The 26,093-nt window shown below is 36.8% G+C and overlaps 1 protein-coding gene across 1 annotated transcript in view; it reads right to left on the reverse strand.

Annotated features, from left to right (window-relative positions):
• CACUL1 (CDK2 associated cullin domain 1) overlaps positions 1–26,093 on the reverse strand; it is a 77,667-nt gene that overhangs the window by 17,625 nt on the left and 33,949 nt on the right. Inside the window, exons 4-5 of the mRNA XM_032422995.1 lie at positions 7,976–8,071; positions 5,845–5,947 (exon numbers count right to left, since the gene is read on the reverse strand). Of these exons, the coding sequence (XP_032278886.1) occupies positions 5,845–5,947; positions 7,976–8,071 (199 nt within the window). The remainder of the gene's footprint in view (positions 1–5,844; positions 5,948–7,975; positions 8,072–26,093) is intronic.

Below are 26,093 nucleotides of genomic sequence, written 5' to 3' on the forward strand. Positions count from 1 at the left end.
ATAGAAACCAAAAGAACAGTAGAACAGATCAACGAAACTAGGAGCTGGTTCTTTGAAAGAATTAATTAAGATTGATAAACCCCTGGCCAGACTTATCAAAAAGAAAAGAGAAAGGACCCAAATAAATAAAATCATGAATGAAAGAGGAGAGATCACAACCAACACCAAAGAAATACAAACAATTATAAGAACACATTATGAGCAACTATATACCAGCAAATTAGACAATCTGGAGGAAATGGACTCATTCCTAGAGATGTATAAACTACCAAAACGGAACCGGGAAGAAATAGAAAACCTGAACAGACCCATAACCACTAAGGAAATTGAAGCAGTAATCAAAAATCTCCCAACAAACAAGAGCCCAGGGCCAGATGGCTTCCTAGGGGAATTCTACCAAACATTTAAAGAAGAATTAATACCTATTCTTCTGAAACTATTCCAAAAAATAGAAATGGAAGGAAAACTTCCAAACTCATTTATGAGGCCAGCATTACCTTGATCCCAAAATCAGACAAAGACCCCATCAAAAAGGAGAATTACAGACCAATATCCCTGATGAACATGGATGCAAAAATTCTCACCAAAATACTAGCCAATAGGATCCAACAGTACATTCAAAGGATTATTCACCACAACCAAGTGGGATTTATTCCTGGGCCACAGGGTTGGTTCAACATCTGCAAATCAATCAATGTGATACAATACATTAATAAAAGAAAGAACAAGAACCATATGATCCTCTCAATAGATGCAGAAAAAGCATTTGACAAAGTACAGCATCCTTTCTTGATTAAAACTCTTCAGAGTGTAGGCATAGAGGATACATACCTCAGTATCATAAAAGCCATCTATGAAAAACCCACAGCGAATATCATTCTCAATGGGGAAAAACTGAGAGCTTTCCCCCTAAGGTCAGGAACACGGCAGGGATGTCCACTATCACCACTGCTATTCAACATAGTATTAGAAGTCCTAGCCACAGCAATCAGACAACAAAAAGAAATAAAAGGCAACTGAAAAGGCAAAGAAGAAGTTAAACTCTCACTCTTTGCAGATGATATGATACTTTATGTGGAAAACCAAAAGACTCCACCCCAAAACTGCTAGAACTCATACAGGAATTCAGTAAAGTGGCAGGATATAAAATCAATGCACAGAAATCAATGGCATTCCTATACACCAACAACAAGACAGAAGAAAGAGAAATTAAGGAGTCGATCCCATTTACAATTGCACCCAAAACCATAAGATACCTAGGAATAAATCTAACCAAAGAGGCAAAGAGGGGGAGATGAACCATGAGAGACTGTGGACTCTGAGAAACAAACTGAGGGTTCTAGAGGGGTGGGGTGTGGGGGGATGGGTTAGCCTGGTGATGGGTATTAAAGAGGGCACGTATTGATTGGAGCACTGGGTGTTATACGCAAACAATGAACCATGAACACTACATCAAATAGATAGATAGACAGACAGACAGACAAACAGATTATAAAATACAGTTTCCAAGACATGGTAAGGACTCAATAAATGAACTCAATTAAAAAAAAAAAAAAGAATTACATTCAATAACATAACAATAACAGAATTGAGATGGCGTAACAGTTCACTAAAATCCTCTCCACCTAAATTCTTTTTAGGAGAAGAGTGCTTAAGAGATTTTCTAGTTGGTCTCCTCTTTTAAGGAAAAAGAAGGGAATCGGGGGGGGGGGGGGGCGGCAGCAGCATGAGACCGAGAAGAAAATATTTTTTGAGTATTTAACAGGTGCTAGGTACTTTACAGGTTTAATTCTTTTAAACTTTAGGATTTACTTTCTCACAAGTTTATCATTTTTTTTAAACAGATAAGGAAACTGAGGCTAAAAACAAAACAATAAAAAAACACTGCATAATTCATCTGAAGTCACAGGGCTAGCAAGTGGCAGAGAGGTCTGAGAACCTGTGTTTCACTCTAAATTCTGTATTCTTTCTAGTTCACCATGACATCACTGAAATACAGATCTTATATGTAACAGGTACTAACGAAGTTTCACCCTTAGTAACAGTTTTCTCCCCAAAATTATAGAATTAAAAAAAAAAAAAAGAATCCTCCAACAATTCCACTGATTGTTGATTTTAAGTTAACAGTTTTAAAACTAGACTAGGACCTTCCTGAACTTCCAGGACTAACCTCTTTCATTACAGTTTATGACACTGAAGTCTAGAGAGATTAAGTGCCATCCTAAAAGTCACACAGCTTCTTAATAGCTGAACTGGAGCCAGAACCAAGCTCCTCTACTCTTTCAATTATCCCTCAGAGCTACAGCCTTACCTAAGGGCTTCTCTCCTTTTCTAATTTGAAAAGTAATTCTTAAAATCAAAACTAAAATTAAAAATATTCTTGACCTTTAACAAGTTCAAACTACAAGGGTCTGAACTAAAAGGCAGAACCTAGGGGCGCCTGGGTGGCTCAGTGGTTACGCGTCTGCCTTCGGCTCAGGTCATGATCCCAGGGTCCTGGGATCGAGCCCCACATCGGGCTCCCTCCTCAGCGGGAAGCCTGCTTCTCCCTCTCCCACTCCCCCTGCTTGTGTTCCCTCTCTCGCTGTGTCTCTCTCTGTCAAATAAATAAATAAAATCTTAAAAAAAAAAAATAAAAAATAAAAAAATAAAAAAATAAAAGGCAGACCCTAAGAATAACTGATAATCATGTAAATTTTTAAAGCCCTCTGTCAAAGTGAACTATAAATCTTCTACTGTAACTCAACATACTACATTTTCTCAAGAAACTTCTATCATTAACCAGCCCATTTTGTCACATTTGCTCAGAATCATCAATATAAAAATACTACAGATACCCTGGCTAAGGTAGATCCTAGTATTTGTTTTCAAAGTTTAATGCAAAGTAAAAATTAAATTCAAAGGAAAACAAATTTACTACCAGCCAAAAGTAGAAGCTTTTTTATTCTATAAGCACGTATGTACCGAGAGATGGTAGAAAATGGCCTTTATTTACAGTGAGAAGTCACTGTATTCATTTATGAAACAATCACTGAAACAGGGCATTGGAGTACCAATTATTCATTAGCAGAGGGGTGTTCATTTGCCTCTGCTGTAAAACACGGCCCCTAAATTCTTTCAGCACACCTCCCATGGAGAGGTGTGTCCACACCCACTCGCCTGGAATCTGGGCTCTGTAACTGCCTGCCCAACACAACACTGCAAAAGTGACACTGTGCCAATTTCCAGGTCCAGGACTTAAGAAACCAGCAGTTTCCATTTTCTATATGTTGGGACACTCACTCTTAGAGGAAACTACAGTCACCACAACTTGCCAGTCATACGATTGAGCCATCTTGAAAGTCGCCAACCCCTGGGTGAATCACATCAGCCAATGCTGAGTGCAGCCAAGATAAAATGCCCCACCAAGCCCTGCCCCAACTGCAGCTTTGTGAGCAAAATAAAAGACTTTATAAAAAGACTATGTTTTGGGGTGTCATAATAATAAATGAACACTAGCATTTTCAAATGTACCTAAAGCCACAGAAAGAAATTAACAGATCAGAATTTGTTTTGTTGGAGTGAGGGGGAAGTACAGGAAAATGTATAACTAGAGATAAGAAATCAATTCTTAGCTCTGTTCTTCCAATTTAATTAATATTAACCTTTCTATGCCTGAATTTCTCCATCTGTAACATGGAAGTAATGACTACTACACCTTAGAGTTATGAGAAATAAATGTTAGTATTTGTAAAGTATCTAAAACAGGTCCCACTACATAGTAAGTAGTGAGTGTATTTTTTAAATCTTTTTGATGACCATCCACATAGCATTAATAAACACTTAGAGTGTCCCTTGTTACAGAGCCCAAACCAATGAGGCCAGTGGTCATGTCTGAATCCCTTACTCTAAGCACAATGCCTGGTAACTGCTCAATAAATATGTGATCAGCTCAGTTTTATACAATTTACAAAAGCTCTGGGGTGCTTGGGTGGCTCAGTCAGTTAAGTGTCCGACTCTTGATCTCAGCTCAGGTATTGATCTTGGGGTCATGAGTTCAAGCCCTGCGTTGGGCTCCATGCTGGGAGTAGAGCCTACTTTAAAAAAAAAAAAAAGCTTAATAACTTTACAGTTTACTTGGAAAAGAAAGGCGTATCTACTTTTGAATGAAAATCAAACTCTATAATAAACAAGAGAAAGATTACTTTTTTGAAAAATAAAGTACAAATTAATTGAAGGTTTAAGAGAAAAAAAATTCATTTTTTTCCTGACTTTTATGTATTTACGTGGAGAGGCCTTTATGTGGAGACTCTTCACAGGGTGTGATCTTATAAAATATCATGAATCTATGGAAAGCTCACATGGATCAGAAGAGAGGTTTCTCTCACCAGATCTGGATGACTATATTCTCTTTGAATATTCTCTTTGCATATGCCCAATAAAATTGATTTCCAAATTAATGACAAATATAAAAACATATTCAAAGAGTAAAGAAGCTTTTCTACCAAATGGTAGCATTTCTCTAAAAAATTTTAACAGGAAAGACTTCAAAATGCTCGTTCTATTTTACAATGAAAGCAAAGACAATGTCAACATCAGAGATAATAGTAAGGTGCTGCTCCCAAGATTCTGGTCTCTATTCTGATTCTAGAATCTGTTGGGAACATAATAATGAAACAAATATTACCTTAATCTATCATATTATTTGAAAACTTGGCCTTTTTAAAATAAACTGGCCCAATGTTTAACAATTCATTCTCTTAATTTTCTTAATTTAAACTCAAAAATGAGAAAGAGTTTATGGTCAAGCTTAGAACAATTCTTCTGTAAATACTGGTAAGAGTTCACTGTGGTAGAAACTAATCATGACTATTAGAAAAGCAAAAAATACATACTATAAATCCAAGTATGTGCCAAATTCTAAAAAATGACTTCAATGATATACCACATAAAACATGAACTTTTAAAAGATGCTGAGACATTACGTTGCAGGGACTTCCTAAACTCCACTTGGAGAGGTATACTCTTTTAGGAAAGGTAGGATAAGACACCACCTACTGTGAGGGGACAGGGGGCCCAAGAATAGGGGAAGAGAAAAACTAACTGAACTTGGTGCTTTGATCTGCTTACTTACCAGTCTACATTACCAAGTTAAATCTTTTATAAATCCCAATTCATAGAAGAAAAAACCAGGACCAGAGGCTGAGAAGCTTGCCTAAGATATACTTAATAAATAACTAGACTAGGGCGCCTGGGTGGCTCAGTTGGTTAAGCGACTGCCTTCGGCTCAGGTCATGATCCTGGAGTCCCGGGATCGAGTCCCGCATCGGGCTCCCTGCTCAGCGGGGAGTCTGCTTCTCCCTCTGACCCTCCCCCCTCTCATGTGCTCTCTCTCTCTCTCAAATAAATAAATAAAATCTTTTAAAAAATAAATAAATAAATAAATAAATAACTAGACTAGACTATGCTAGAGAAGGGATTTCACACCAAAGAGTAAAAATCAGAGAGAATTCTGTGCTACCATTTCAAAGATACAACACTGTGCTCCTTCTAGAATTATCAGTAACGAAGTTAGGGTGAACCCCTTAATAGTATTTCCCCCATTGTCGGGGAGAAAAAAGGTAATTATCAGGCCAGATATAAAGGCATTGTCCAATGACCTGTCTAAGCTGCTCCCAGCTCTCTAGGGGACTTTAAGTCACATTTTCAATTCCTCCAGGTCTCGCCCTATAGAACTGGACTTGTAATACCTCTTGCTATATGAATCAGATGTCAACACTGGCTGTATATGCCAAAGCTCTCTGATCAAAAATCAAAAAGATCATTGCTAGTGTTATCTCATCCCTATAAGTTGAATTTACTTACGCATTAGGCTGTAAATGTGCTTTTCTGCAACATGTTCCGTAAACAGCTTTATAAGGTCATCTTTTAGGTCTCTGTTAAGCTTGGTTTCGATGTAAAACTTATTCTGAAAAAGAAAATAGTTTTTTAGTGCCTCAGGGGGAAATGATTTGTCTAATGAGCTGAAGCACCAAAAAATAATTTTAGGAAACAATTAATAAAAGTATCCATTAAAACATAAAAACCCAACATCAAAAAACAAAAGCCCTGCTACTATTAGTTATTTGTCTTTCTGGTATGGGGTTAAAGCACATAAAGACAAAATGTTATGAACCATACACCTCCAAAAGAACACAGGAAGACATTAACTAAACAGAGAGGTAGAGACAAATGGACCACACTGTGTGACAGGCACATAATACTCCCTTTAAAAATACTGTATGACCATCAAAAGGCAACAACAGGAAACACTAATAAAAGGTACCCCATTTATCAATGATCTAGGCTGAAAGCAGGCAGTGCACATGCACTGGTTGACTCCCCAACATACAATCCACTTCACTGATTACTCTGTTATTCAGCTTATGGCATTCTTAGGAATGGTCTTTGGTTCAAAGGCTGACACGTGACCCCACATAGAGCAATCAGATTGAGAGAAGCCTAGGCTTCAGTGCAAAGTATCTTATAACTCATCTTATGACCACGAGAACAAGATGAAACAGATGCTGTTGTACATCAAGGAGACAAGAAAGAACCTGAGCCCCTGGTAACACTACTGAACCACAGGATTCAACCACCCCTAGAGACTGCCGTATTTGCTTAGTTTTATTACAAGAGGTTAATACTTTTCCTTATTTACTTAAGTCACTTTGAATCAGGTGTTCTGTTTTTCTGTAGCCAAAAGCATCATGATTAGAATGACTGGCAAGTCAAACAAGACCAAATTTGTTCATGTTTAAATGTTAACTCAATGTATAGGTGTGGAAAATAAAAACAGGAATGTTAACAAGTTGCTCACTGATTCTCTTAATTCTTAAACAGAACATTATGAAAATTATAAAAATAACATGCACATGGTAACAAAACCATGCAATAAAAACCAGTCTCCCAAAGCAGACCCTCTGTTGCATTCCCAAAGGCCCCATTCAAATGGGAAAACATTTGTATGTTCTTTCTAAAATGCTCCTTGCATATATATGGATATATATATCTGGATATGCTTTTTTTTCCCTAATAAAAAAAAAAAAAACACTTGCTCTGAAGAAATATCACATACTGTTTTGCATTTTGCTTTTTCACCTAATGTATCTGGAGAATTCTCTCTAAATGTACAGATATGTCATTACCTTTGACTACTTGTTTTTCTACTGTAAATATCTCCCCACAAATTAATTAACAGTCCTCTGCTGATAATACAGATTCCTCTCAATGTTCTGTTCTGTTTTTTTTCAGTGAAGTATATTTTATGGAGAATAAATCATTTTGAAGATTAGTATTCCACATATAGCAATCTTTATGCTACAGAACGTAGGATCAACCCAAACATCCCATTGTCTAATCTAATAAAGAGGAATTGGGATAATGGTTGCTAACGGCCCCTGCCTTCAATAGGAACACCAACATTAAGATTCTATGATTTTATATATTTAGGAGAGAGAAGGGGCTAATCAACAAAGTCCAGAGACTACAAATTATACTCATGGCATAATTCTCCAAATGAAAGAGATCACATCACCATAATGGAAGAAAATTTTATTATTCTACTTTTTTTATGGAATGACTTACTTGGCATTTATCATATGTCATGTTTTTAGATAGATGGCTTAACTCTCTACTTTCTGAGGACAAGAAATCTTTCTTATATATCTTTATTTTCCAAGCACAGTATCTTCCGTATGGCAAAAATAAAATAAATGCTGAGTACTGATTATTAATGCCTAATTGTCTATTCAGCAGTGTTATTTATGGAATTTTTAAACAGTAATAAAAGGGTAAACAATTCTATGTCAACACAATCAAACATTACTAAAATATATTAACTTCCATTTCTAACATAATACATAGCAAAAGATAAACAGAACATGTTTAACTGCATCTATCTGTACTTAGACCAATAAACGGAGATATTTGGAAAGGGAAAACAGCTCTAACTTACCATATATATGAAAAGAGGCACAATGCTCTGCAATGCTCCCATATACTGTCCAAGAGCTATATTAAATCTTTCAATATAGAGATCTGGAGGGCTGGCCTGTGAGAAAGAACATTAAATGTGATCGTTCTTGGAAACCAAGTTAAAGACCTTTCATCCACCACAATCTAAAATGCAAACAGACTCAGAAGTCCAAGTCAAAATTCTTCTTTCAAAGACTTTATTTATTTGAGAGAAAGAGAGAGAGAACACATGATGGGGAGGGACAGAGGGAGAGAGAGAGAGAGAGAGAGAAGCAGACTCCCCGCTGAGCAGGAAGCCCAATGCAGGGCCTGATCCCAGGACCCGGAGATCATGACCTGAGCTGAAGGCAGAACTTAACCGACTGAGCCACCCAAGCACCCCCCAAGTCAAAATTCATATTGAAATTTACAGTAAAGAAAAGGAGAAGACTTATATCCTGAAGGTTAGTTAAGACTTCTATCTTTGTTCCAAAATCTGCTATGCAAAACAGAGGTTTGGTTTAGCTGTCTTTAAAAACTGTAACTTTACCATGTTAGCTAAAAAGGCTTGCTCAGTTAATGAGTAAAAAGTTGCATTCACAAGTTGTGTTTATTAAGATAAATGAGTTTAAAAATTATCACTCAACCATGTGGACATTTCCTATAGGAACCAAACCATATTTGAGCCTAGAAGAAGAAGAAAGAGAGAAAAAATTCAGGAAATGGTACAGGTTTAACATACTATTAAAATGGTTGTTGAATTTTTATAATTACCTTAGGCACAGTAATATTCTGACTTTTCTACCAACTTGGCTGTAAACCACTTCTATAGCTAACCAATTAGCTACAAAGCAGAGACTTAAATGGTCCATATACATCTGCAGCTCTGGAGAGTAATACATGCCCGGCTTTTAACTCATTGTTACCAAAACACCAAGTCATAAAGCCATCAAAAGAAATACTTTCAATTTTACTGCATGTTATGGGCTAAATTATGTGTCCCCCTTCCCAAATTCATATGTTGAAGCCCAAACCAGTGTGGCTGTATGTGGAGTAAGGAAGCAATTAGGCTAAATAATAAGTAAGGTCATAAGAGTGGAGCCCTGATCCTTTAGGATTAGTGTCATAAGAAAAGACACCAGGCAGCTCGCTCTCCCTTCCCCTCTCTTCCTGTCTCTTTTCCTCTATCCTATCTCACCCCCCAGCACACTCGGATGAAAGGCCACGTGAGCATACAGCAAGCCCGTAGCTATCCACAAGCCAGGAAGAGAATTCTCATCAGAAACCAAATCAGCCTTAATCTTAGACTCCCCAGCCTCAAGAACAGGGAGAAGTAAATTTCTGTAGTTTAAACCACCCAAAGCCTGTAACATTTTGTTATAGCAGCCCCAGCGGACTAAGGCACTGTGCTTTATGAAAGTATATCCATCCACTGTTTAATTTTATTCTCTAAAGCTAAATTAATTAGGTACCATTTTAATATTGAAGAAACACACAAATGGGCAAGTCACTTGTCTAAAATTAGAGTGTTAAAAGAGGATACATCCAGGTCTCCCAGGTAAGAATTCATTCCAGGGCCAGAGAGTTGGGGAGAGGGGATGGCACAAATCGTCATGCAAACAAAAGTGACTCAAACCACTGGCAGTCTCACTACTGGACAACCATACCCTGGTACAGAAAGTCTTGCTTTCAAACAAGGAAAACAGGGAAATGCCACACTGAAAGATTCCAAAATATTAAATTTAAACAATGAAATTAAAAAACCACTTCAGCTAAGCTGTTTTAGAAATGTCCAAATGTTCCAATACTATTTTTAAAATAAGATTTCATTTCTATTTTTTTCAGGTCTACTTAGATGTTAGAACATGTGTAGTGAACTGTCCTTACTTCTAGTTCATCCTCCATGATTGCATATTTAGAGATTTGGCACACACTAGGTCCTTTTTTTACATTTATTTTTCTTAGTCTTCCTAATTACCTGCAAACTGAATGTTACAGCCATTCTACATATGAGGTCACTAGGGCTCAGAGTCACTTATCTACAGTCCCCCACTAAGCCCAAGAACGAAGACTCAAACCTTAGTCAATCTGAGTCCTTCCATCGATTTACATTACATCCCTCTTTTAGCACGCTGTACCTTAGAAAACTTTAGGGCACGCAGTCTCTCTGCTTTCACATCCTATTCTTCTCACACGCAGCCCAGCATAGTACTCCCACGGCACGACTAACTCTTCAGTGTGCTGCTTTAGACCTCCTCGAATCTTTTCTTCCTGAATGCCTTTATCACCACCCCTAATCAGTCACCCTGGCTAACTTCTATTCACTCTTCAAGATGTGTGTCACTTCCTCAAAACTGTTGGAGACAGGGGCACCTGGGTGCCTCAGTTGGTTAAGCGACTGCCTTCGGCTCAGGTCATGACCCCAGGGTCCTGGGATCAAGCCCCACTTTGGGCTCCTTGCTCAGCAGGGAGTCTGCTTCTCCCTCTCCCTCTGCTGCTCCCCCTGCTTGTGCTCTCTCTCTCTCTCTCTCTCTCTGTTAAATAAATAAATAAAATCTTAAAAAAAAAAAAAAAAAAAACCTGTCGGAGACATTCTGCCCTCATATAGAGCACCATTCCACTTCTTCACTTTTCCCACTAGGTGGCCTCTGCCACTAAACTTCAAGCCCCTGGAGGGAAAGACCTGTGTCTTGTCTTTATATACCTCCACAGCTCACCACAAAACCTGGAAGACAGCATGCAGAGATAAATGCGTTTTTTTGCAAGGAAAGTGTTGCTTAAATCTAAATTTGCTTAAATCTAAATCTAACCTAGCCTTGTTTCCATCTAAACTGCTTTCTTACTATCTAACAAGGTTGTATTGACATTAGGCAATTCATTTAGCCCTCTGAATTTCAATTTCCATAACTATAAAATAGGAAAAATACTAACTGTGCTACTTCCAAGATGTGCCAACAATCAAAGAAAATAATATGTGTATGCTTTGAAAAATGTCAGACGTTTAAATGCACATGCAACTACCGAGTACTGAGGGTAAATAAACTCTTATGAATTAACTATTTGTCTAATACTTCAGAAAAACCTATTAACATTATTAAAGGCATTCTTTGTTAACTACAGAAACTGGGGAAAATGGTTCTACATTATGGGCAAACTTCTAACTATAACTAATGGGCAGAATCACATGTAATGCCTCTTTCTACACTTGATCTTAGCCAAAAGGCCGAGAAGCGATGTAATACCTCTTTCTAAACTGCTGCAAAGAACCCTGGAAATGATATTTCAGCATTCAAAGAAATAAATTATAGAAGTATTATATGAGAAAAAGAAAATCTGAAGAGTTTTTGCATTAAAATAATTTTCCCTTTTCATAAAAGGACACTTTATTCAAAAGTTAAAAGTATGAACATTGATCAAAAGGCACACTTAATAGCAGAGAGAATAAATAAAACTCAATTCCTTAGTTATTCTTTTCAAGAATTTCCAAAGCCTCCAAGGTTATGAGTATTAAAAAGCACTTTTTGTACTAAATCAAATGTCAGAACATTTATTTAGCTTTTTAGTTCCACATTTCATGCTGCATTTATTAAACCTTTTAAATGACAGGACTATAAATTATAACAGTCTTCTAAAATAAATCCAATCTCTTTACAAGGAACCAGAAATAACTGCCATTAAAAAAAATAACAAACTGTTCCTCCTTAAAACTTAAGTTCAGTATACCTTGGGCCCCATTGGGGGAACTGCTACCTGTTTGATTTACATTATTTCAATATGAATGTATTTGGCTTGGACATTAAATGAAATTTTTTACCCTAAAACAAGCAAGTTAGAAAAGAAAGAAAGAAAAGAAAGAAAAGAAAAGAAAAGAAAAGAAAAGAAAAGAAAGAAAGAAAAGAAAGAAAGAAAGAAAGAAAAACAGAAAAAGCAAGCTGCCAGAGAAATAACTATTGCTCCAAACTTGCTCCAACTTTTCATAACAGAGCCAGATTCCCTGAAATTTGTAACATATCTGGTAGGAATGCTTCAATTTCTTCTGCCCCCCCCTTTTTTTTTTTGAGTAATGCATTCATCTGGTTTAAAATTCAAATGCACTCAAAAGGAAATAAACAGTTTACCTTTATTTCCTCCTCACTGAACCAACACTTAATTCCTTTTTATCCTTCCAGAAGAATTTTACATACATACATGAAAATAAGTATCCCATTTATATCCTTTTCCACACAAATGCTAACATAAAACCACACCAATTTGTACTTTTCCTAACAACATATCTTGGAGACTTTTATTCTAGTGGTTCTCAAACATTTTGGTCTCAGGACCTCTTTACATTCTTAAAAATAACTGAAGATTCCAAAAAGCTTTTATTATATGGGTTATATTTATCAATATTTACCATATTAGAAATCAAAACTGGGTTTTAAAAATATGTATTAATTTATTCTAAAATGACAATAATAAAGTCTGTATTCTAACATTTAATGATAAAATAATTATATATTTAATATTATAAACTAGTTACATGTAAATAACTATTTTCCCAGAAAAGGTAAGAAAAATGGCATTGTATCCACATTTATGCAAGTCTCCTTAGCTTCTGCCTTAATAGAAGACTGCTAGATTCTCATTCTGCTGCTATATGGAATCAGTTGTGGTATGTTGTTTTGGTTGAAGTAAATGAAAATCTAGCCTCACACAGATATGCAGGCAAAAAGGAAGGCTTATTTTAATATCCTTTTCAGATAATTGTGGATATTTTTCTTTGAAACTTGATGAGTTTCTTAAAGGTTAGTTGCACCAGGAAATCTGAAACTATCAATGAACTCTCTGTACTCTATTACATTAAAACCCATTGGTCTATCTTCTACTTTGAATGGATCTTTTAATACATTTTATAACATCAGAAATTGGTCATTTGTAAAATACTGAGTTACATACGTCTTCCACATGTTGACCCATTTCACTATACATCAAAAAGAAAAAATTATATTTGTTACTATCACCACCTATTTCATCAGAAGAGTCTTTTTAAGTACTGGGAAGCCATCGAGGTCATGGTAGTAGCTACACGCTTTCCAAATTCTAATTTTCACTTCAAAGCTCGAATTTTATCATTGGCAACCAATACTGTCAGTTGCTTTCCTTGAAGTGACACATTTCATTTTTGAGAAAATGTCAAATACCAAAGTCAAGTTAAATAACCATAGTTTGTCAGTCATTCTTTCAAATAAAAACAGTGTTCTACAGGAAAAAAACACCCCAGCTAGTTTAGCTCAAAACTCATAAAACCACACAAGTGCTTTTTCTTAAGCAATCACTGTTACTTTGGGGTATGAGCTTCCCATTTCTTCACACAGAATATTTTTTAAAGTATATTCAAAGTCACAATAAAATTGTGAAATAAAAGAAAAATTTTTGCTGCTTCATCTAGGATATTCTTAAGTGAAATGTTTTTGTTTTCTACTGTAAATGTGTGGAAGTGAAGATTTGTGCAAAGGCATCAACAGTCTGCCCACCATTGTTTGTGAACCATCAGAACAAATACCAACACACAGAAAAGGGCAAATAACATCTTAGTAGTACTAGAAAAAGTTTCTATTTTGCAGACCCTCTGAAAGGATTTCAGGGACACACCCCCCCCCAACCACATTTTAAGAAATCTGTTCCTAAGTACAATCTTTAAATGTACTATTTAACCAATCTCCACACTGACAGCTTGTTGCTAATCTTCTGTTACCACAATGTTGCAATTAATAACTTCCTATAGATGGTACTTTGTAGACAGTGCTTTTTTGAAAAATATTTTTTAAAGTGAAATAAAGAACTAGGTGATAACCTCATGGATAGTTGTATAGAAACAAAATAATTTCGGCACCTAATTTTGAAGACCTAACCTGCTTAATATCACTAGCATTATATATGTATATATTTAGTTACTACATATATTCCTTAGAGCAAGGACATAAGGGTCAGATTTGATATACCATACCACGCCTTCACAGAAGGGAAAGAAAACAAGTTTGTTATCCTTACTTTTGAAAGCTAGATAAGGAAGTTTGGTCAGTTATTCTGATTAGATATATATTTAATTTTATAACAACATGATTTATTTAAATAATTTTCTAGCCAACAGACTTGAAAATACTATGATCTAGGTCAGTACTGCCCAACAGAACTTTCTGTGATGGTAGAGAAGTCCTATATCTGCACTGTCCAATATGGTAGCCACTAGCCATGTAGGTCTACTTAGCACTTAAAATGTATTTCATTTTCATTTGAAGAGTTACCTGTGGTTAGTGGCTACCAAAATGGACACCACTGATGTAAAACACAAACAAGTTCCACAATTTCATACTTAATATCCCTCCTCTTCCACCTCTGCTTCCCCACCCCACCAAAATGAAACAACAAATTTTAAGAGTATGTGCTTTTGGGGCACCTGGTGGCTCAGTCGATTAAGTGCCTGCCTTTGGTTCAGGTCATGATCCCAGGGTCCTGGGATGGAACCCTGAATCAGGCTCTATCCCAGGGTCCTGGGATGGAGCCCCGAGTCAGGCTCTCTGCTCAGAGGCAGCCTGCTTCTCCCTCTCCCTGCCCCTCCCCCTGCTTGGGCTCTCTGTCAAATAAATTAAAATCTTGTATGTTTTTATTTTATTTTTTTAGAGATTTTATTTATTTGAGAGAGAGAGAGAGACAGCAAGAGAGGGAACACAAGCAGGGGGAGTGGACTGATGTTCTCCAGCAGCTTTCTGCATTTCAAGAAAGTGGATGTGGAACTTCACTATTACATTTTAATAACTTTATAAGCACTGAATTTGACAGTAGTCAAGAAACTGTTAAGTTTAAAAGAAAAATTCATGTGGGGTTGTACCACTAATGTTAAAATGTTAGCATATCATATTTTTACTAATAACAAAAAAAACTAGCTAAATTACATAATTTTCCAAGCTCATCAGAGACCTCAGGTGTCTGTGTTTTACAGCTGCCCTGTCCAACCAGATGAAATGAATTCTAAAGCGTGAGCAGCTCTGGGGGTCCTGTCTGGCTCAGCTGGTAGAGCATGTGATTCTTGGTCTTGGGGTCATGCGTTCAGTTTAAGCCCCATGTTCAGGGGTAGAGATTACTTAAAAAAATAAAATCTTAAAAAAAATAAAATAAAAAAGTGACTGGTTCTTCTAATGAAAGAATGGACACATAAACAGTTTCTCCATCGGTGATGGCAGCCATAAAAGCTGGTAAGAAAACAAGAGAAGCTTTGACCAATCACTCAAGGCCAAGTGTAAACTAATAGTACAGAATCCCTGTGAGTCTCAACACAAGGACAGTCCACACCTTCTCTCCAGTTCCTTTATAGAAGTTTGCACTGGGTCTTTGAGAGTAAACTGAATTAAAAGTCCAGCCTCAGGGCACCTGGTTGGCTCAGTCATTAAGTGTCTGCCTTCAGCTCAGGTCACGATCCCAGGGTCCTGGGATCAAGCCCCACATCAGGCTCCCTGCTTGGCAGGAAGCCTGCTTCTCCCACTCCCACTCCCCCTACTTGTGTTCCCTCTCTCGCTGTGTCTCTCTCTGTCAAATAAATAAATAAAAAATCTTAAAAAAAAATAAAAGTCCAGCCTCTGTGATCCTGGATCCCTTTAGCTTATCCACATAACAATGACTAAGCTAAGTGACACAGCATTTACAAAAGGTTCACGGATTACTTAATAGAGGAAAATATCTAAAGAAGTCAGGTGGACTAGGATGACTTCTCACGTTCCTACACACCTCACCTCTTTTAACACTTAGCAAAAATTACTTACTCCTATGTGCTTATTTTAAAGGAAACTTTTTTCCTTATCTTTTCCAATTTAAGTCAAAACTGTCTCAAAACAAAAAGTTTATTTTAAAAAGAATACAACTCATAGTGCTCTCTGTACACTGTGATGACAAGTAATTGCAAATAACTACTCATTATTTAAGTAATTTGACTCTCTTGCTCATCACAAATTCCATTTTCAAGCTGCTGTTTTAACTTAACAAGTAGATGGTTCCAGTAATCTCAAGCATATGCTTTTTATCAACTAGTGAGTGTTTTATTGGACCTCTCTTTAGGTCTGGCATTATGTTAAGCCCTATGAGGACATATAAAAAGAAAACACAGTCCCTATCTTGAAAAAATGATAGTGAACTTACTAAAGTTATGGTCTGCTGAGGGTTACAGTGTCTCATTGGCAAATTCTGTGAGACAAGTACAACATTGCTATAACAACTGCTTTAAGTTTTAGTTTAGATTAAAAAACACATCTCCAAATAACTTATTCAGAAAAAAATTCAGTAGAATACACACATGAAGAGCAACCTACCAGTAGGCAATGACATTTATATTACTTGAAATCCATGTAGGGACAACAGGCAATTTTCTTATAATCTAAGATCATCCTCATTCAGCAAGGAGTGAATAGCATATTTGGGGGAATGAAAGTTTTTCTAAAAACACACTCTGTAGTTCAAAAGATATAGAAATTATAGTCTTTAAAAAAATATGTAAATATCCAATGACCACATGCAAGACAACCAGTTGAGTTATGCTGCCACCCACCGGACAGAACATAAACAGCAAAGCAAACCTTGCTCTGATTTTAAAAACCAAGAGAATCTGGCTCAGTTTGTTGGCAGTTTGGTAATAAAGTTTTCATATGTAATCTGGTGTCTGTGAAGAGCGAAACAAAGTTAAGTAATGTTGACTAATTATGGTTTAATTTCTATTAATTTCCATTATTACTAATAGGTTTAAGAGTCAAATTATATTTACCTCAACCAAGATGTATTTAGCTCAAAAGATATCAAAACTGTAATCTTATTAAAATAAATGGTTAAAATGTAATTAGTTAGTTGACAAGTAGTCATTTAAACTGTCCCAAATTCAGCACTGTTGAGAGAACAAAAACTGCGACACTTTTCTTCTCCACCTCTGTGTTTGTGGTCTCTCCTGAGGACCTGAACTCAGGTTAATATTATTGGTGGTTTTCCTAACGCTTTAATGTTACTGGCCTGGCCTGGGAACCGAGTCTGTTTAAACACTCTCTGTACGTGTACATAATGTACAGTGTAAGTTCCAAATCACTGACAAATTGCTGGAAGGAACCCACTTGTTAATGGGTTACTGGCTATAAAGCTAGCAGATCAAAACATCAAAACAGTTTTTATGTAGTAAAAGTGAAAATATACTCTCAACAGGATAAAATGCATTAATACATAATTTATCAACATTACATGGGGGGAAAGTGCCTCACGATTGCTCTAATGGATTCTGGATTCAGACGTACACAAAATAATCAGAATATGTAAGTGTCACTTAAGGAAAACTTTTAAGAGTAAAGAATGTTATATCCATTAAACTCAATTATCCAAATGGTGATCCAAACAGGATATTCTAAATATTGTCAATTCAAACACTTTTTGTATCAGTCAAAAAACAACCCTTAAAATCTCAGTGACTTAAACAAAGTTTGGATAAATAAAATGTAGTACAATGGAATGTTATTCAGCCATAAAAAGAAATGAAGTATTAATCATGATACAAACATGAATGGACCTTGGAAACATTGTAAATTAATTAAGCCAGACACCAAAGGTCACATATTGTCTAACTTCATTTCTATGAAATGTCCAGAATAGCCCCAAATCCACAGAGACAGAAAGTAGACTGGTGGTTGCCAGTGGCTAAGAGAAGGGAAGGATAGGGCATTAGTGCCAGTGATGACTAGCTTTCTTTTCTGGGGTAACTAAAATGTCCTGAAATTAGCAGTGATTGCTGCACAACCTTGTGACTACACTAAAAACCAATGAGTTCGTACACTTTAAGAAGGTGAACGTTAGAGTATGTGATTGTATCTCAAAAAAAAAATTTTTTTAATGGGTTAAAAATCGAGGAAAAAAAAAAATACATACTTACCCAGGGACCCAGGATAAGAGAGTCTCTACCATCCACCACCATTCCCTTGGCAGGCAAAGGGAAACACGGAAATTTGGACAGCTGATCTTAAGGGCTTCAGATCTTTGGGTACACACGTAACCATACATACCTCACTTGAATTCACAATTCACAGGCCAAAGCCTAAGTCTAATTTCAATGGGATAGAGACATATACTCTTACCTTGTATTGAAAAGTAAGAGAAATGCAAACATTTGGTCAATAGCATTATGACCAGCACCTTTATCTAATGAGTACTTAACTAGTTCAAGATTACAATAGGCCAAAAGAAACCAACACTAGTACATCAGGATTCTGGCCCTCAAGAAGCTCACAATGCTGCAAAGATGGCATCCTCCTTGGTAACTAAACCTATGCCAAAGTGCTAAACTAAGGACGATAGTAGCAACACAAATACAGTGCTCCAGAATCAAAGTAGAGAAAGTGATTCATGAAGCCTGCCTGGAACACTGAAGTTAAAAGCTCAGCAAACCCTAACAGACAAGGAGAATGCCCCCTCTGCAGAAAGGGGGAGCTAGGCCCTCAAATAACATGGGTTTGAACTACGTGGGTCCACTTATTCGTGGATTTTTTTCATACAGTATAGTACTGTAAATATATTTTCTCTTCTTTATGATTTTTCTTAACAACATATCCTTTATTATAAGTATACAGTATATAACACATATAACATACAAATCTGTGTTAATCGACTCTTTATGTTGTCAGGAAGGCTTCCAGTCAACAGCAGGCTATTAGTTAAGTTTTGGGGGAGTGAAAAGTTATACTCAGATTTTCAACTGCGTGGGGGGTTGGTGCTCCAACCCCCCACATTGTTCATGGCTCAACTACAGTGGCAGAAGAAACCAAATGAGAAAATACACAAAGATGAAAACACACAGCCCATTTAAATTTTAATAGCAAAATAATGTTACACTATCTTGCTGAGTTCACAGTGTGAAGAGCCCTGAAATCCTTGCTAAGGAGTATGGTCTTTGCTCTTTAGGTACATAGAGAGTCAAAGTTTACGAAAACAAATGCTATGAGGGGTACCTGGGTGGCTCAGCCCAGGTCATGATCTCAGGGTCATGGGATCGAGCCCCACGCTCTGTGGATCAAGCGGCTCCCCCGCTCAGCAACTCTGCTTGAGATTCTCTCTCCCTCTCCCTTTGCCCCTCCCCCCTCAAATAAACAAATCTTAAAAAAAAAAAAAAAGAAAATGGATGACTTAAGTCTGAAAAAAACAAAATGGACTGATGCAAGGTGTACAGTCAAGACACAAACTAGAAATCTTTCTCTCTTTTTCAGCCAAGTACCAATGAGAATCTAAACTAGGCACATGGCATGGGATAAATTTGAGACACTTTACAAGGGGGAAAATTAGCAAGAATTGTGATTCATTTCTTATCTCTATCCTATTATTCATCACATTCAGTATATTAAAATGATCATTACACCTTTCCCCTAAGCAGTACTAAAGAATAAACCTACATCTTAATTATCTCCGCAGCCTAAGCATCTAGCACATGTGCTCACACATGGACATTCAATGTTTGCTGACCTGAACATTCTCAAACCACTATCATCCTCCTTCCCTATTCCTCAAGTCCCCTCTAGCAACTGCCAACATTTCTATGGAAACCAAATCGATCTCTCAATCCTCTCACCCTGCCTCTCTTCCAACTGGTCATGGTTTTAGCTATACTGTTTTTCTGATCCCTGCAATGCGTCCTAGATACTTCTTCCTTCCCATTACCAACAACTCCACAATTTCTTGTCCAAGATTCCTGGGGCCAAATGTGTGCCATAATTCAGAACTTTTCAGATTTAGAAGGTATCTTGATATCTACACAATATATTATATAAAATACCCAGTAGAGATTTGGGAATATCAACACATTGATATTTCTAGGGAGAAAATATATAACACATTGTTATTTTGGGAAAAGAAATATATGAATGTCCCCCCAAATTCCTCACGAGTTTAGACCGTTTTACTACCACATGAGTTTTGACACCAAACTTACAAAAAGAAAAATCCATTTGCAAAGCCTTTTTTGGATTTTGGAATTGCAGATAAAGAACCGTGGGCCTGTAATTCACCTGGTCTACCGCAACCATTATTTCCCTACCTCCCATTCTTTCTTACTTCAACCCATCTTGTATTCTCTTGTATTCCACATCAATCTTTCTAAGATGCAACTCCCGGTATTTAAGGGCTTCTACAATTTGGCTCCAATCTGCCTTTTTCAGCCTTATCTCCTCCCAATCTCCCTCAAATACCACACACTATCCTCATAGGACCACGCCTTGCTACCCAAACCTCTCCAAAACCTGCCTTTGCTTATGAAGTTCTCTGAGCCTAAACAGCCCCCTCCCCAAACATCTATCCATTCTTCATGGCATTCATTTTTTTAATTTTTTTTTTAAGATTTTGTTTATTTCTTTGGGAAAGAAAAAGCAAAGAGAGACAGCATGAGCAGGGGACAGAGGGAGAGGGAGAAGCAGACTCCCAGCTGAGCAGGAAGCATGATGCAGGGCTCCATCCCAGGACTCCAGGATCATGACCTGAGCCAAAGGCAGATGCTTAACTGACTGAGCCACCCAAGAGCCCCCATGGCGATTTATTTTTAATGCCACTTCCTTTTAATTCCTCCATCTGGCTTTGGCTATTTCACCTTTAGTCAAACAGGGCACTTTCTTATTCTGCTTTGAACCACAGTTCCCTGAATACTATTGTTCCAAAGGTCCACTAGCAAAGATTGTGACCTAATTCTTTCTTTGGGTTTCCTTTGTATTCTTTTTCTAATTTCTTGAAATAAATGCTACTAATGTCATCGATGCATTAACTTCTCATTATGATTGTGGATTGGTCTGTTTGTTTTTTTGGGTCTGTTAATTTTTGTGGCTATATTATTGGTGCATACACATTTAGAAATGTTACCTTCCTGGAACTGGAACTTTTCATTATAAAAAGTCTTCTTTATATCCAATAATACCTCTTGCTCTGAATCTACCACTTTTTACAAAATCAATGTAGTTACAGATCATCTTTCTTTCTGGTTAATGTTTGTATATCTTTTTCCATCATTTATTTGCAATCCTTCTGTCTAAAAGTATGCTAAATATGCTGCCTCATATTAGCAGCATTTAGTAAAGTTGCAGAATTTCATTTAGTTTGATAATCTGCTTACTTCCCTTAAAGTAGTCTTCAACATTTCACATAACAATTGATAGATGGAAGTTTAAAATTTTTTTTTTTTTTAAGATTTTTACTTATTTATTTGACAAAGAGAGACACAGCAAGAGAGGGAACACAAGCAGGGTGTGTGGAAAAGGGAGAAGCAGGCTTCCTGTAGAGCAGGGAGCCCAATACGGGGCTCGATCCCAGCATCCTGGGATCATGACCTGAGCCGAAGGCAGATGCTTAACGACTAAGCTACCGAGGCGCCCCGGAAGTTTAAATTTATTATCTTACTATTAGTTTTCTATGTGTCCCATCTGTTCTCTGTACCTTTTTTTAAAATCCTTTGACTTCTTTACTTTCAAAATTATTCCATATTCTCCCTCTATTATCCTGTTTACTACACTTTCTTTTACCATTCTTTTAGTGGTTATCCTAAAATTACAGACTGCATCCTTCTTATATCAGTCTAATAAACAAAATTAGTACTTTTACCTCTTCTGACACAATGCAAGGGCCTTAGAACATTTTTAAATCCATTGACTCCTATCCACCTTACATGCAATTGTCACGTGTTTTGATTATATATATTTTATGCCCTATAAAACATTATCATTATTATTCTACACTTGCATACTTATCTTCTCTGTTGTTCTTCATTCCTACCTGATTCTCCAGTTTTCATCTAGGAACATTTTCTTTCTCACTGAAAAACACTCCTCATTATTTCTCTAAGGTGAGAGACTACTGGTGATGGATTCTCTCAATTCTTGTCTAAAAATGTATTTTACCATTTCTCTTACTTTTATGCTCACCTCCTAATATGATTAGTTATTCTGATTGACTGCCAGATACTGTTTATGAAAAATTGCAACTAATTTGATGCCTAGGATAATGTTATCTTTCTCCAGAGAGAATTTACTTTTGCTTCTGGTAAGCAACTAGAGGCACCAGTAAATCCAGACCATCTTAATGCATCAGGAATCAGGCTCCAGCTACAATAGTCTTTAACTTATTATTCTTACTACTCCTGGGATATGATCCCTTCAGGTGTGATGGACCCTAAATTCCCAATTTTTATCATCCTACCCCCAAAAGCCCATCAAAACTCTATTAAATATCTCAGCCTATTAGCCTCCCCTTCCAGAATAAACAGGTGCCCTTAGCAGAAAAATGGCTCAAATACTAGACTCCCCTCTCTGAGTTTCCTTCCTCTCTCAGATCTTGGTCCTATAATTCTTTACTTTTTTATTAGCAACCTTGTTTATTTTTTAAATTGTTATCAGTAGGAGGGTTGGTCCACATTATCTAGTCTTATCAATCATATATCTGCTGCTATACCTAATAGAGTCCCTTGCACACCTGGATGAAAGGCACGGGCTACATCAGGTTGCCCCCTAGGAACCCCTGCAACAAATCAACCAGCTGTTTTTTATACTAACCAAAAAATCAACTGTGACTGAGAAAGGCAACAGGGAGTCTTTAAGGTTTTTGAACAAGAAAATATGCCCATCAAATTAGTGTTTTTATAAGTTTATTCAGCCAAAAACAAATAATAGAGAAAAACAAACCAATTAGGAGAATACCGCAGACATGTGCCAATAATGACGTGAAGAAGGAAAGGGGAGAGGCAAGTGAAACGACAGTGTTCTATCAACCTTGACAATCACCTGGGAACAAGAGGTAAGGGAGAAAAAAGGAGTCAAAGATGAACATGAAATCTCAAGTCTGAGAGTGAAAATGATTTGGATGAAGAGGAATTCAGAGTTAGACACAAATATGAGGTATCCACAAGAAGAAATCCAAGTTGAAATGTTCAACAGACATTTGGGGACTCTGGTCTGAGCCCTCACCAAAGTATGGTGATTGCTAAAAGTTTCAACAGAATTTTCCAAAACTAACAGAATATTATTCACTAAAGTAGGAAACCACTCATCTATTTCCAGTCATTGGTATATTAAAAAAAATCAGGACTGGCAACTCATGTCTGAGGCTCTGGAGACATGGAAAAAGGAAAATATATTAATAGAGAATTTATCACATTTAAAGAAGAGAGGAGTTAAGTGCACAGGGCAGGGGCAGGGGAGAATGGTTTAAAAAAAACTAAGGCAAAATACACTGTTACAGTTCAAACAACCTAGCAGTATATAGAAAAGTAGAAATTTACATGCAATGTAATATAATAGTAAGCAAAATACTAAGTGGGGTTAGCTAGTTAAGTGATTTTAGTAACTTAATAAACTTAATAACAAAAAGCTTTTTAAAGTTACTGAAGTGAGGGGCGCCTGGGTGGCTCAGTCAGTTAAATGTATGCCTTCAGCTTGGGTCATGATCCGGGGGTCCTGGGATGGGCCCCACCATCAGGATCGGGCCCCAAGTCATCAGGCTCCCTGCTCAGCGGGGAGTCTGCTTCTCCCTCTGCCCCTCCCCCTGCACGTGCTCTCTCTCTCTCTCAAATAAATAAATAAAACCTTTTTAAAATAAGTAAAGTTACTGAAGTGATGGAGAAGTCATTGTTTCTTTTAAAATGAAAGAAAAACGATTTTAAGAGGTAGCACGTTAGATTATACTCTTACATAAGAACATTTAGGTTTAACAAATTAAAATCTTTTTAAATCTCTGAAAATAGTATTCTCTAGTTTTTAAGTTAATAACTGGAGAATATGGAACATTATTCCATATACTCTTCAGTCTCGCCATCAGGATATACCTTTTGATGGAGATGAATAAATCACTCTGACATGTAAACCATACAAACCAGTAGCTATTTTAAGATGCCCTTGAAAGATAAAGGCCCACACCCCAAAAGTCCAGCTTATTGATTTATCAACACTAGCACTACATTTCTGATTATCTGCCAAATGCAACACATCCCACCCTTGCTTTAGCTCGTAATAACAACAATATTTCGTTTCTAAAATCAGAGCGGCAAACAAAACGTTCCAACCAAATACAACTTTTCTGGCTCATGGATCCTGTTCTGTTCCACAGGAGAAGCACCCTTAAGGTCTCTATGAAGTACATTATGCCACATATTTGTGACACTGAATAAATTAATAAACCAAATTAACTGAACACTAAATAAATAAAATGCCTAAACGTCTAGAGAACATAAAGATTAGTGATCATGTGAAACTAATGCTACTCTTTCCATGGTGTAGGTCAATTTTGGTTGCTGAGCATTCACTCAACAATCATTTGCTGAGTTGTGACTGTGCCAAACATGAAGGATAAAAAGACACACATGACAGAGTCCCTGCCCTCAAAGGAGGACCTGTCAGGTGACTAGACATGGATGCAGAAATAATACAACACAATCACTGCTAACAGGGTTGTTATTGCCAAGATGCTATGAGTCCACAGAAGAAGAAATTCCAATGGTCTGTTTTGTTTTGAGGGGAGCATGAGGACTCCAGGACACTTCACACAGGTGGACACTAATGAGTTTAAGCCTGGGAAAACAATGAAGAAGCACTGGCCAAGCAGGAAGTAGGAGACAAGTTATCTTAGAACTCTGCTTAAAGCAACCAGATATCTCAGTAAAGCCATTTCATTTCAATGTTGAGAAAATTTACAAGATTATATTAGCATGTTTAATCAAAAGGCACACAGCAGCTGCATGGCAGAATTGAGACCAAAACCAAGGTCCCCATGTTTTTATCCACTTCACCAGGACATTTAATAATGGTTAGACTTTATAATCTTACAAAAGGTATGATTCTAAAGTAAGATTTTTTTTTTTTTCAGGCCATACTGCTGAACTCCAAGTAGAACATGTATTGATTCTAAAAATCAACTAAATTCCCTGGTTTTACATCATATATTACCTTTACATTTATCAGGATGGTTTCCAAAATGCTAACATCAAAAGAGATAGCACTCTTACATTTTAGTTTTTAATAAAAATTCCTATTATATAATGCAAAAATTATTTACTCTTATGCTGTATTAGCAAGGGTGGGGGAAAACAGACATTTCACTGATAGGTATGTAACTGGTTGGAGTGCAACTTTGGTACGACTTTTGTGAAGTATGGTCGGATGTAGTCAACACTGCAACACTGTTAGTAACAGCCAAAGACTGGAAGCAATGTAAAAATTCCTCAAAAAACAGTTAAATAAATGAAGGTGCATCAATAAAGTAAGGTGTACTGAACAATCAGACATTCATGATAAAGAATGAGGAAACTCTATAGACAGTACTGACAGGGACCATTCTCCAAAGCCTCAGAAACTTACTCTCTGAAGCTCAGTGACTTCAAAGTACTGGTACCCCAGGACAGCCCAGCTAGGCAAGTAACAAGTTATCTTCATATTACTGACAATTGATCAAGCAAACTCATGGCAAAAATGCAGCCAAGTGGCCTTCCAAAACTACCAATTAGATTAAGCTTGATAATACCATATTACAGTGCCCTCCAACTTGCAAAATATTTTATAACAACATTCTAACTGTAAAAATGAAAAGAGGTCTTACAGTGCTTAATAAAACTAATACAAGAAAAACCCAGGGGCGCCTGGGTGGCTCAGTCGGTTAAGCATCTGCCTTTGGCTCAGGTCATGATCTCAGGGTCCTGGGATTGAGACCCAGGTTGGACTCCCTACTCAGGAGGGAATCTGCTTCTCCCTCTCCCTCTGCCCCTACCCTTACTTATGCTCTCTCTCTCTCTCTCAAATAAATAAAATATTTTTAAAAAATATTTAAAAAAAGAAAAAATCCACTTAAGCAAAAGCTCCAATATGACAAATGAATTTAGTAAATCACAATTCTATTGGTCAAATTCATTATCTACACATGAAGTCAGAGCCCAAGTGTAACACACATTATAAAATCTTCAACTCACATTTCATAGATATAAATAAGCAAGTCATATATTTTGTCCTGATAATTTGAACTGAAATGGTTTGCTTTCTGTTTCAGAAAATTATTTAGTATTATTTCAATAATAGCAAACTAGTGTTAATAAAACAATTCTTTTTGAG

This window comes from Phoca vitulina, unplaced genomic scaffold (genome assembly GCF_004348235.1).
Source record: "Phoca vitulina isolate PV1807 unplaced genomic scaffold, GSC_HSeal_1.0 scaffold28, whole genome shotgun sequence".
In the NCBI taxonomy this organism is placed as follows: domain Eukaryota; kingdom Metazoa; phylum Chordata; class Mammalia; order Carnivora; family Phocidae; genus Phoca; species Phoca vitulina.